Source organism: Phalacrocorax carbo, chromosome 1 (genome assembly GCF_963921805.1).
Source record: "Phalacrocorax carbo chromosome 1, bPhaCar2.1, whole genome shotgun sequence".
NCBI classification, from domain to species: Eukaryota; Metazoa; Chordata; class Aves; order Suliformes; family Phalacrocoracidae; genus Phalacrocorax; species Phalacrocorax carbo.
Genome location: NC_087513.1, coordinates 55,137,999 through 55,151,021, shown reverse-complemented (window position 1 = coordinate 55,151,021; position 13,023 = coordinate 55,137,999). Strand labels below are relative to the sequence as shown.

The following is a 13,023-nucleotide window of genomic DNA, read 5'->3' as shown; positions in this document are numbered from 1 at the left end:
AGGGAACATGGCTCTTGCAACTTCTAAAGCTTCTGATGGATTGGTTTCAAGACTTTTGCTTTGCACTAGCTTTTTCTGCATATGAAATTGCAGGAATGATCCTATTAAGGAAAACAGTTTAAGCCCTTTAAAGTGCTCTGCTCTGCCTCATACATTCCGAGGTTGAACGTTAGAATTCTCAGACCTACAGACAGGACTTTGTATACTACTGACTCCTGTGAACACAGATTTCTCCCACAAAAGATTATGGAATCATTCTGCAGATAACAAAATAAGACTGATATACTGTCTGATCATCTAAAAGCAAATCAGATTACATTATTTTCAACTATTGTCCTTGAGCTACATTACTATGCTTCTAGTGCCATTAATCTAATTAAATGTTTAGGTGTGAAAAATTAAGTTTTGGGGTTTTTAAATAAATTTGAAGTTGAAACTGGTTTTGTTAGACCAAGAACAACAGTGAAATCTTACAGATTATACCAGATTAGTTCTGAAGCCCACACCCGCAGCAGATAGCAGTATCTTATATTGTCTATTCTTGTTTTAAGGTATTTTGATAATGATCCTCCCCATTCAGCTCCCTTCCAGAGAACAACTTATACTATAAAAGGACAAAACCCAGGACAAATATACACGTGAAAAGGCTTTTTAACACTCCTGTGTTAAGTCCTGGAAATGAGATTTTCTGCAAACATGACCAATTGTTTTAAGAAATGTAGCCTGTACATTATTTGTTGTGAAACTAGTATTACTTAGATAAAAGATAAGCTGAGATAATTTCTGTTCCTTGTTCAGTTTAGTTTTGAGATGGCTCTAACCAGCTTGGGGGGAAAGCTGTTTATTTTTTGATCATCCTTAGCCCACCGAATAAAGTCAAGCTCCTGACATTATACTGAATATGGATATACTGAATATAATGAATATGTTTCTGTCAAATGGACTGAATATCCCACACAGTTCACTACATACTTCAAGGTATTTCAAACATAGTTGATCGATCTCTGTGCTTCTTAAAGACACAAAGAACTGAATGCACTCTTTGGCTTTGCTATCCTGTAAGGATAAGTTCCCAAACAAAAAAACACAACTCTCTGAAAAATAGCATACTAGAATATACAATGAAATCCCAAACAAGATTAGGTGAAAACAATACATGGCTTCTCCATTCCAAGACAACATAAAGCAGCTAGCACAAAAGAGTTTTCCTATCTTTCCTATGGTAAAGAAAGTTCCTTTTCCACAATGCATATGCAACTTGTTTGTATTGGGTTTGGGTTTTTTTTAATCCTGGGGCAAATGACAGTTGGCAAAGCACAAAAGTAAAAAAGGCACAACAGACTATTAAATAAAGATATAACACCTGGCTCAGAGTAGTCTAGACTAAGTCTAGATAGTCTCGTAGGAGAATCCTAGTTTAGTCATCAGGTTATTGTAATCCATCAGCCTACCAGAGCGCCCTGAGAGAAGTACCTATATATCTATATCTATCTATCCCTGTTTTGTTCTCACCACAACCACCATGTTTTATACTCTTCCACCAGTCACCAGTCTCAGGGTATTACCTTACGTGACCTTTAGTGCAACAAGATTACATTCGCACCACATTGAAAATATTTCAAAGTTAAAATACATGACCACCTGTATCTGTTCAACTCAATTCTTTCAGAGATTGAGCTTTGACCAACACTGAAAATATAGTTGAGTGTTTTTATTAAAACACAAATTACTTAACCTCTCCAGGCTTCATGTTACAGAATTACTGGAAGATTCTGTAGAAAAAAATTATGCTTTCTTTTTCCATTCATTTAACATGAACAGACTTACCACATATGACACTTAAATGTTCTTATCAAAGATCTGTTATTTTGGCATGTTATAAACCCCCCTTTATATTATACTACTAATAATATTGTTTGTACATTTTTTGGAAGACACTTAAGTTCTTTGTGCTGCTTAAATAAATTAATCTATTTGTGAAGAATAGTTAATCTCAGGCAATGGTCTACCCCTCTAGTAGCTCAGATTACTTTCAAAAGTATTTTGTGTACTTCAGAAAAGGAAATTCAGCAAAAAGGAAGAAGTTGCTACACCTAGTATGATTATTTTTTCACTCCTACATTCTTGATGTACACAAATTTAAACCATGGTACTACAAAGGCCAGGTATATGTCTCAGGTTTTTTCAAGTGCCTATGTAGATGCCGAGTTTTCCGTTTCTCAGTTGTCCCACCGAGGACATTAAATACATGAGCACTCCTAAACTACCTGGTTGAAACCTAGGCCAGAACACGGGATTAAAAAAAAATTATTTAAGAAATTCCATCCTAAAAAGGGATATGATATTTTGCAGAAGGAGGAAGAGAACATTACTGTTGCTTTAACAAACATCAGACTTGTTCTGCAAATTCAACAACCTTTGCCCCTCTAGCCACAATGGTTCTTGTACTAGAGGACTGCTGGGTATATAGTTTAAACATGGCTGCTCTGCATTAAGCAGAACAGCATCTGCTTTATTTGTTGGTACTCCACTTTACACCTTTATTTATCTTGGGGTGAGAAGGGATAAAAAGCAAAGAAATAATCTCCTAGTTGAAATTTGCCCTTGTATTCACTCGAATGCATATAACATGTCAGGTGCCAAATGGCAGATCTACCCTGAAGACACCTGGGAAACATGCAAGACATCTTTTATTGAAGGTGACATGATGCACTTAGCTAAGTGAGCACTATTCCCCAGCCACCCAACTTCCAAGACTGGGCAAAGTAACAATGAACAAGGAAGACAAGACCAGTAACCTAAACATAAAAATCCATAGCCAATTAAACAGTAAGTGAATGTCAAAAAAACAAAAGCTTTAATGCACCCTCACGTGTTCAGTGTGGATCAGGTTTGTGATAGAGGTCTACAAGGTAGCTTTTTCCACATGAAACTGCAGCAATGTTAAATTTATCTCTCAATCCAATGTGAAAGTATGTTTAATAATGAACCCTTTGTAGCATTTTTCTGTATATGCCTCTAGCATTAGTGGGTTAATTTTTTTTGAGAGACATTTATCTCTCTCAAGCAACAGTGTTCTCCATAGCTATGCATAAAACAAGCTCCTTTGAAGGATGAAAGACCAACATCAAGTTGGCCTGAAACATCACCTGGCCCAGAACCCCACCAAAAAAGTTAAGAATTACCATCAACACACTGAGCTGTGCCGTTCCCCAAGTAGATACCATTCTCACAGGGAGAAAGCATCTCAAATACCCAAGAGTCTTGAGCAAGATGCTCTTATTGGCAACCCATCAGCTTCAAGTTTTAGACCACAACAGTAGAAACTCTTGAGGGGAAGCGGGGATGGCAGAGAAGAGGATATTAAATCTATCACACCTTTAGTAAGCCTGGAGATTACAAGATGAGGTATGGCAACTGTATATGATGACAGAATTTCTGCAAAGACTAAGCCCTTAAATTACAGAAAGTATTCTAGGGAACCCAGATTGAGAAAGAGCAACTTTTTTTACAAATGTGTTCAGAATTACTAAAAATCAACATACAATCCTTGAAAGGCTGTCTTCTAAGAGGGTCTGAGCTCTTGAGGCAGGATGTAGCTAAAGAAAAATAAGTTTTTCCTTTAAGTTTAAGTACCTGTTTTGGAAAAGCTTCCCATGTATGAGAAACCATTGGTAGGCTTACACCAGTGTTCAGAAGACTGCTGTGGATCCACGAATCTAGTAGACAGGTTGAATATTGATGTGCAGCCCTGGGTGTCCGAAGTACTGAACTGCATGCTTCCCATTGCTCTTGGCATTTATGTTTTGCTTCCGTTCCTGTCAGTGTGGCTACCTGGTATCTATGGCTGCTTCATAAGACAGTTTGCACTGCAGATTTCTAGGTGGATGGTTCTTCCTCTGTGTTCATCTACTCAACACAGGGGAAGGTGCTAGCTGGTCTTTGTTTTGGATGTGCAAGTCTTATTACCTCAGAGTAAGAAAATTGCATACTTTTTTACTAAGCACCATGTGTTATTTCAGATCCCTGTTCTATATTACATAGCAGCACTACAGAGAGCACTGTATTCCCCTGAAATCTCTATCTATATAAAACTTATATTGTCAGGAAGGTATTCAAGCGACTAAATATTCAGAGGTCATCACAAGAGCAAGTAGTTCAGCCAAACCAGGCTAATATGCAAGTGTATGCATATGTGTGCATGCAGGAAGAACAGAGGGGAAGCAGAAATCTACACGAAAACCATTCCACAAAGAATGTAGTTCTGGGCAGTTTACACTATAGCAAAACCTATTTTCAAAATCAAAGCAGTGCAAACACTGAGGAGGGACAGCTTTCTTTGCAGGTTATTAACATTTTGCGTATTACTACCACAGATGTCTGTTAAGATAAGAAAATATTAGGAATTTCCATCAGACTGACCACTACACAGTGATTAGAAACAATACTAAGATGGTCTTGGTTTATGTTTTTTTCTGGAATGAAGAGTTCCCAACCCACTGACTACAGTCAAAATACTCAACCCAAAAAATATCCACTGTATAGACTGAAGGATGAATTTCCCTCTTACCTGCGATTGCATTCAGATAGGAAAAGCCACTTCTTCCAAACAGGACGAGCTAAAAATTTTCCAAGGAGGACAGCAAGGTAAAAAAACTGAACCATATATATACCAGATATACCCAAGCAAACAACTTGTAACTATGTACTTATTCCTGTAAGAGGAGACAAGTCTGAAGATAGAAGGTAGGAACTGACTGTGTCACTTTGGGTAACAGGTACCCAAGAACCTTTCTCCAATATTTTTGTTTAGTTGGCTTCATGTCCAAGTCCACTGAATGGAGGAGCCTTTACTTTTCTGTGTTCGGTACCACAAGGACTTTGATGGTCTTAATGCAGCCGTGCTGCTGAAGTCTTTACTATGCTGTAGGAAAGTACTGATTTTTTTCCAGAGTAAATAAACCATGAAAGCAAATATGTAAGAATCTCATGCATGGTTTTCATTTTCACAGAAGGTAAACAATGGCAATGGCAATCTAGCCTACTAAGCAGCCCAAAATTTACCCTACTTCATCAGGGCAGGTACCAATGCCCTTTGACAAGTCTGACAGGAAAAATGGCTTCTATCAGCACTTTCCAAGAACCTTCCACCAGAAAAGTGCACCCTGTACCTGTCTGTACTCCAGCCCCATTAAAATCCATAACCTGAGAATCATGCCATTAGCAGATTCCCTGCACTTGACCTTGATCCCTGCCCTCAAGAAAACAAGCAGAACAATTGTCTTCCCGGATCCTTGGAGGACTCAAATGCTCTGTTACACATTCATTTATCGCCCTCTACAACTACCTGAAAACAGGTTGTAGTGAGGTGGGTATTGGTCTCTGCTCCCAAGTTATTAGTGACAGGACAAGAGGAAACAGCTTTAAGTTGCATTAGAGGGAGTTTAGATTGGATATTAGGAAAAATTTCTTTACTGAAAGAGTGGTCAGACATTGGAACAGGCTGCCCAGAGAGGTGGCTGAGTTGCCATCCCTGGAGATATTAAAAAAAACGTGTAGATGTTGCACTTCAGGGCACGATTAAAGAAGAATGGTAGCGTTGGGTTGACGGTTGGACTTGATGATCCTAGAGGTCTTTTCAAACCTTAATGATTCTATGATGCAAAGGAAGTAGAATTCATTAACTCACTGCAATGCCTGCTAAAAACGGGTTTAGTTTTATTGGTTTGATTTCTTTAATAATATTTGATGGCATTACCTCAAAATCTCTTTTTAGAAGGAAAATCTCTAAAGCTATGGAATAAATCTGTTTCAGTGCCAAAGAGGTCAGTATTTATTTCACACCTGTAACAAGAAAAAAGACTAAAATTTCAATTATTTTTTCTGGGATACACCAGGAGATAACAGGACACCAATCCTGGGGCAATTCTAGAGGCACTCACGCTCATTTTTCAAATGTTTGTGCCAAGGATATTATAGTTTTTTGTGTGTAAGAAAGTATCTTCCAAAAGAAAGTAAGCCCAGGCTGGGCCTGCCTCTGACATTTCTCAGGGTACATGCTAATTTAATAGCTGACCACACAGAAGATGAGCAAGTCAGGCACACAGACTTTCTTTCTAAACACTTCCCACTTGCATCTGAGATGGAATGAGAGCTTTTGTTGAACTTAACTCCTACATTACAGGACCCTTAAACTCTGCAGCAACAATTTACACTACAGTGGCATGCAATGCATTTTTTTTCTTTTCTATATAGAAATGGGGATAAAAGCAAAACAGAGATGGTCTCTCACTAGTCTGTATTTGTAATGCAGACACAGGCATAATGATTTGTTCAGGAGAGCAATCTTTAGAGAATACACCATTCTCCCCAATAGTTTCCACAGCTACCACATGATGCAACCATCTGGTCCTCCAACAACTGCCTTTTGTATGTTCTTGCAAGGAGTCTGGCAAGAGATATCAGAAGTAAATGCTCTTTCAAATCTAATGGATCTGCTGCTGGTAACAAGAATAGCACTGGAAGGAGGCAAAGTATGAGGAGTACTAATACACCAGTGAGTGTCCATCCCTGCTAGGCTCACAAACATCCTTGATAGAGTCCTGTACTATGAGTACTGAAAGTTATCTGAATCACATATCAGATCTGTGACAGGTCACAATTAAAAAAAAACCAAACAACATAAAACTTGGGTCCTGTATCATAAAATTTCAGAACTGAGGATGGTTAACTGAAGCAACAGTGAGAAACCAGATAAGCCTATAGGTTTCTCAGCAGCATCAAGTGGTTTCTCAGCAGGAGTGAAGCATATCTGTTCTTACTGAGCTGAAGATCAGAATCTGGCCTTTGGAAACAATATACCAAGGCTTATGCCCCAATATTGTTCCAGCGGCACAACCAAAAGTTAAAGGATAATGATAGGACAGTTTAATATTGGCAAGTTCAACTAAAATTTTAATCCAGACCAAGGACAAATTTATACAAGCTACAATAAGCATCTACAGCTAACTCACTTTTCATGCAACTTGTTCACATGCCTTCAGACCTACTTCAAAAACTAACAATACACACAGAGGAGCTCAGCTTGCTATCCACTGTGGTTAACAGCTGAACTTTTGCTCAGGAAGGTATCAGTCTTGCAGCACGCCTTGTGTGCACCTCACACATTTCTTAAGAGCAATATTCACTGCAACTTCTATATGATAGTAACCTCACAGCTCAGTGTTCACAGAAGCTCTTTACAAAGTTTTATGATTTCCCAGTTCTACTACTAGATTCAAATGGAGGCTTGACATAATGTATGCTAAGCAATGCACTTCACTTCTGTGCTTTTCTTAGTCTTCTCACATGCTTTTTCATCATCTTTCCTCTCCCAGACTTTTAGCCCCCTCCTCTTCAGAGCAGACTGTTGGTGCTTTGTCCAGTGTCACTCAGCAGTGGAGGAAATTGAAGGCTGGCTGAAGTGTCAGCTGTTTTTTGTTGGTTTTATTTCTTTTTTTTTACTTGACTAAACAGTACACCTACTTCTTCATGACTTCTAATAAAGGAGAATTATAGGAGGTCTCCAAGCTTTTATCATCCACTCTCTCTTCCAAGCTTCTTCCTCATTTTCATAATTTCAATTCTCTTGTAATTTCAATGCTCTTGTAAACCTCCTGATATGCCTGATGTTGCCTACACTTAACTAATACCTTTTTCTTCTATCTTGAGATGTGGTTTCATTTCTGAAAGCTCTTCAGGCAAAATAAGCTGTAATATCCTGCTGTTAAACCAAGCTGGTTTGTTTCGGTATTTTCAGATTCTAAACATTCACTGAATATATAACTACCCTATTTGTATTGGGTTTTAAGAGCAGAATAGCTTCCTGACTTAATGCAGGAAACCTAACACCAGTAATCTACTAACAATCCAGATAGCTAGTACAAGAAACTGAACAGAGCCAGTGTAATTTCACTCCACAGTAAACAAAAGGCACAAATAAAAATAATTTACTTTCTAAAGCAGGAACATTGCGTGATATAGCAATAGCTTTCTTAATTATTGCAGCGCATAATATCACCTGAATAAGACTATAAAAACAATCATTCATTGAATTCCCCAAGTAGTATGCCCTTTGGATCCATACCAGTTATACACAGGTACAAAGTATTTTCCCTTACCTTTCTTCTTTATAAAAAAAGAAGAGAGCATTGTCTTATTTCTCCTTGCTGCTTTGAGGAGGCTTACTTACCGCTTCAGAATTATCAATGAAAGGGTCCGTTTCATCATAACCATAACCTATATCAATTAGGTCCTGCAGACGATCCTTCCGATGTTTGTGGGGCTTTCCACCCTGAAAACAAAGCAAGCATTAGACTATTTGGGGAACAGGGGAGCAATGTACTAAAGGCTACAAAACATAAGGCATTGGACGGATGGTCATGGGGGTAATTGGCAGTTTTGTTTTCTTGGATGCTTCCTTGAAGACAGTCTAGATGACTAATAAAACACTGTCACACAGCAATGAGTTCTGGCAAACGTGCTTTACTACAGCCTCACCAAAACCTTCCCTGAAAGGTACTCACTACCCACTTGGTTTCTGCATGACCAAGATCTTCCTAACATTTCCTATTTAGAGATGTTTCACTGTCCTATGCCTTTAAAACATAGTGATAGGACTGTTAATGATAGAAGGACTGAGGTAATTTAGAAAGTGTTTACATTTTTCAGTATGTTACAGAGTCATTACAAAGGAAAATACTGGTAGCCTAGCATTCAGTGAAGTGTTTCCCCACACAAGATGAATTGCTTTTCTATAGAAAAGTGACACCTAAGTCAAGAGAAATATATTGATCTGGTACTTGCAGATACAGTGTCTATGAGTTTTCAAGAAGCTACAGTATTCATAGGATATAACTGAAGAAAAACATATTAAAATAAAATCTTCTGAAATGCAAGAGCCATCACCTCAGTTGATAGGGCTGGACATGAAATGGTTACTTGAGTAACTTAAAAGCCAAAAGCTGCACCACAGACTGTGGGCTCGCTTACCTCCAGGAGAGAGTAAGCTTCAAGGTTTCATCCCTGCTCTTTTATGAGAAGTGTAAGCATCTGAACACCTCCATTTTAACAGTATTTTGCAAGAATTCAAATTTGTAACTGAGTAAAGCATGTGCTCTTGCAAGCACACAGGAATCTCTCAAGTATAATAAATAAATGCAATAGTCCTAGGAGAAAAACCTCAGAAGTGAGTTCCATTTTTAATTCAGCTTTCCAAGCTAGATTCCAAGCCAAGTATTTCTAACTTTTCCTATCAGTCCAATCATCCCCTACAGTCACCTACCTTGTAAAACATCTGAATGGCTGCACGTTCCCAAAACGTGCAGTACTTTCTTTTTGAAGAGTTTAGATGACAGAAGAAACAAAAATAATAGAAAAATAAAAAGTAGTACTTAAGAGTTCTGTTTAAACTCCAGCCCAAAAACTCATGCAATTCTTATGATTCTGACTGAGGCGCCAGCAGGCTGTCTGAGGAATGCTACATAACCTATACCTCTACTGATCTCACTAATGCGTAATGCAATCCATCTCTATACCACATCTCTTGCTAAGCCCAAGAAACCATCAACATCCTTGTTTGTGAGTCCAAATTCTTTTTGCAGCAATGATGCTGATTTCAGTGCATGGGCATTAAAAGTTTTTTTTAAAAAAATTCTCTGTACCTTCTGACTGCCTGTTATTCAAAAACATAGTGCAGACATAGAACAAACAAAAAAGTCTCATAATAGCTGAATGAATAAAAGCAGGATTAAAATAGGAACCTGCATTCAGACATATGAATAATATCTGAACCACTGTACATATAGTTAGAAAAATTCCTTCAGGCCTGGTTGTATCCAGTAATGTTTAAGTGTGTTTGAAGTCCATATGATCAAGATGTTCAGGATGCAAGACCACAGCAGAAGAACTGAAGGGATTGTGTGAATCAGTGTTTGCTATGTAGCACTTCAGGGAAGTTATACCACTGAAGCTTTTTACCTTCCCCAACAGAGTGCCTCCAACCTTTCTGCTCCAGAACACAAGCAGTCATGATACTAGAGCAAATCAAGATGTCTAGTTCCTGAGGCTGCAAGTAGTACTCACACAAGTATTTGGAAAACTCAAACATGAGTTCAACAAATTAACTTTGGCATGTAGCCTAAGGTTTAAACAACTTTGCCCAACAGGACTAGAAGGTGGCAAATACAACACCAATTTCTGAAGAATCTTCCAAGGGCTACAGCAGAGTCTATAAACCAGTAAACCCTATTCTCTATCAGGCAAGTTAACAGAAGTCAAAGAACAGAACCAGCAGGCACAAGAATATACATTCCAGAGCAGGAGAGAATTTTGGTAGAAGGCAGCAGTACTTCAAATGCTTTAAAAAAGGTACAAAGATCTTTAAAGACAAGAAATTATCATGGGATAAGAGGGAAGGTCCACACGAATTAATGTCTAGTTTAAGGCAAGGAAAGAAAGGGTAGGAATAAATATTTCATTTTGGCAAAGAAAGTAATCATTGAAATCACCAAGGAATGTGTATTCATTCATCTTTAGAAGCAACAAACAGGGCTAACAGTTTGGGGTGGGGAGGAAGGAGACGCCAAATTACTGAGGATAGTAAATAAAGACAACTGAATAATTACTGAGACTCCTTACAGTTGCTCTGAACTTAGTACGACAAATCATCAGCTGAATTCAGTATCAATAAAAGCAAGGTAATCCACACAAAGGAAGTACAACCCAAACAAGAAAAAATACAGTGTGCTCCCAGTTTGTTATACTGTTCAGGAAGCACTGGAGTTGTTACACACAGTTCTATGACATGTGCTCAACAATCAAGAGTGGTCAAAAAAGAAAAGAATTGGGCCTTATGAAAAAAAGGAACAGAGAACAAAACCAGAAGTCATCATTACAACACTGATAAATCAGGGCATCCTACCATTAATATCCTTTCATTTAAAAAAAGAAATTAGAACAAAAAAGGGAACAGTAATCCAACAAGGATGTTTAAAGGTAAAAACCCCACTGCTTCTGTGCAATAACAGAATGCTAAGGCACTTCAGCCGGGGAATAAAAAGGCTGAATTTAGATTATAGCACTGGAATCACATGCAGCATGCAGAACAGGAGGAAACATTTCACTGTTTCTTACAATACAGAAAACCAAGTAAACTAATCAGGTTTAAACACAAACCAAGTTTTCATACAACAATCATCATGGTACTCAGTGCCATGAAACACAATGTGAAATTCTGTGAACTCAAAATCATCTGGCAAATTTATGACAGAAAGCTATACAAAGGGTAAACACACAGCCTTTGGCTTTGGGAGAAATTAAGCTAGATAACTAGACAAGCACAGTGAAGTAATATCAATGCACACTTACTCTGTTATACTTTCAAATATGAGATTCCACTAGTGTCAGAGAACCACGCTACCATCCGTTAGATGGACCTTTGCTTTGATCCAATAAAAATTCTTACATTAGGTACAATATCCTCTGAGATTCAATATCATGCTTTTAAACACGGAATGTTTGATTTTGTCTAGAGAATAACAGTAATCAAAAAATGAAAATGGGAACCTTTCAGAACAGATTTTTATTCTGGTGTTTAAAACGCGCAGCAATTGCAAAAAAGTTATGAATAATCAAGTAAACAAATGGTACATTAACTTTATGCATCTTCTTTTACAATAATATGTTTATTCATAGGCTTTTTCTTAGTATCTGTAAGACTTATCCAATACTGTACTGATTTGATCAGGAGTACAGGAATTCATCTGAAAAGAAGTAAAAAGTCTTCAAGGAAGACTGCTCTTCATGCATCAAATTTTTCAGAAGTACTGTCACACATGCTATGATTAAAAATATTTACTTCATTTTAAATGGATATAGATAAGTAATACCTAATCAGTTTAAAAAGGATATAGTACTTCCTACAAATTTGAAAAAACCTCTACTACTTCCTCATACAAACAGTGATTACTTTTACACTAAAGTGCTCTTAAAGAGAAGAGAATGCTTATCTACTTCATGGGATCCCTGTTCTAATTTAAGCTAAGGAGCAAACACCTTGCCACAAGACTCAGAAGATGCCTGGATGTCATCAGAACATGAGCAATTGTACTGGGTCAGTGTACAGAGATGCAATTCCTCTGAGCGTGGTTAGTAAGTAGAGACCGATGGTTCTTGTATTGAAAGAGAGAAAGGACAGGGAGTATCTAACACAAGAACTAATAATCCCTCACCACCCTCTATCTTAGTGGCCCTAACCTATTAGGTTGTTCTTTATACAGAAGACATTCCCCTTCCAGGAATTTTGTGGGGCTGAGGGGCATAAGGTATGGCAGAGAATGAGAGAAAGGTGAGAAATCAGAAGTGTAAATAGTAATCAAGATACAAGTGCACCATGAATTTAAACTGCTGTAAAATGATAGATTTTGTTACCTACTGCTTTCTGGTAGTTAAAAGCATCTATTTGCCACTTTTTATGACTACTAAGCACCGAACTCAAGTTTTCATAAGTCTAATAAGTCTAATGTTTTGCCCATAAATGTACATGTTTAGCTTTGATGTATGCATAAATTTACATGTAAAATTAGACTGCTTCCACTAGCACTCCCCTCCTACGTATATTGCTTTACATACTCTAAACCGACTTTCATCTGCTGTAGTTCAGCAACTCATTTCAGGACATTATAAAATCCTTAACTTATATTATGGAAATAAGTTTTCTAGAAAAGTACAGTTGAAGCATTTTTCTCTCACATTCAAAAAATAATTTATCATTCAAATGAAAAGCAAACAGTATTCCAGAACTGCCTTCTCAATTCACTAGGTATACTGGGTTCTATCAATCCTTCCAAAAGATGAAAATTATTCTTTTCATTTTAAGGGTTTCTTTTGTTACATATCACAGCTAGTGTACCCTGAAATAGTAATTATTTCTACAGAATGTATAGACTTGGCACTCAGAGAAGTCTGCCTTTGCAAGAAAAAAAA

General features: G+C 37.6%; 1 protein-coding gene across 5 annotated transcripts in view; it reads right to left on the bottom strand.

Moving 5' to 3' along the window:
* The window catches only part of UBN2 (ubinuclein 2), a 57,749-nt gene that overhangs the window by 38,687 nt on the left and 6,039 nt on the right, over positions 1 to 13,023 (bottom strand). For 3 of the 5 annotated variants that reach the window (XM_064453010.1, XM_064453019.1, XM_064453028.1), the window contains exon 3: positions 8,231 to 8,332. In XM_064453010.1, coding sequence (XP_064309080.1) covers positions 8,231 to 8,332 — 102 coding nt within the window. Of the gene's footprint in view, positions 1 to 3,636; positions 4,505 to 4,570; positions 4,620 to 8,230; positions 8,333 to 13,023 lie in introns of those variants that run through there. The other 2 variants (XM_064453045.1, XM_064453037.1) reach the window with 2 other exon arrangements.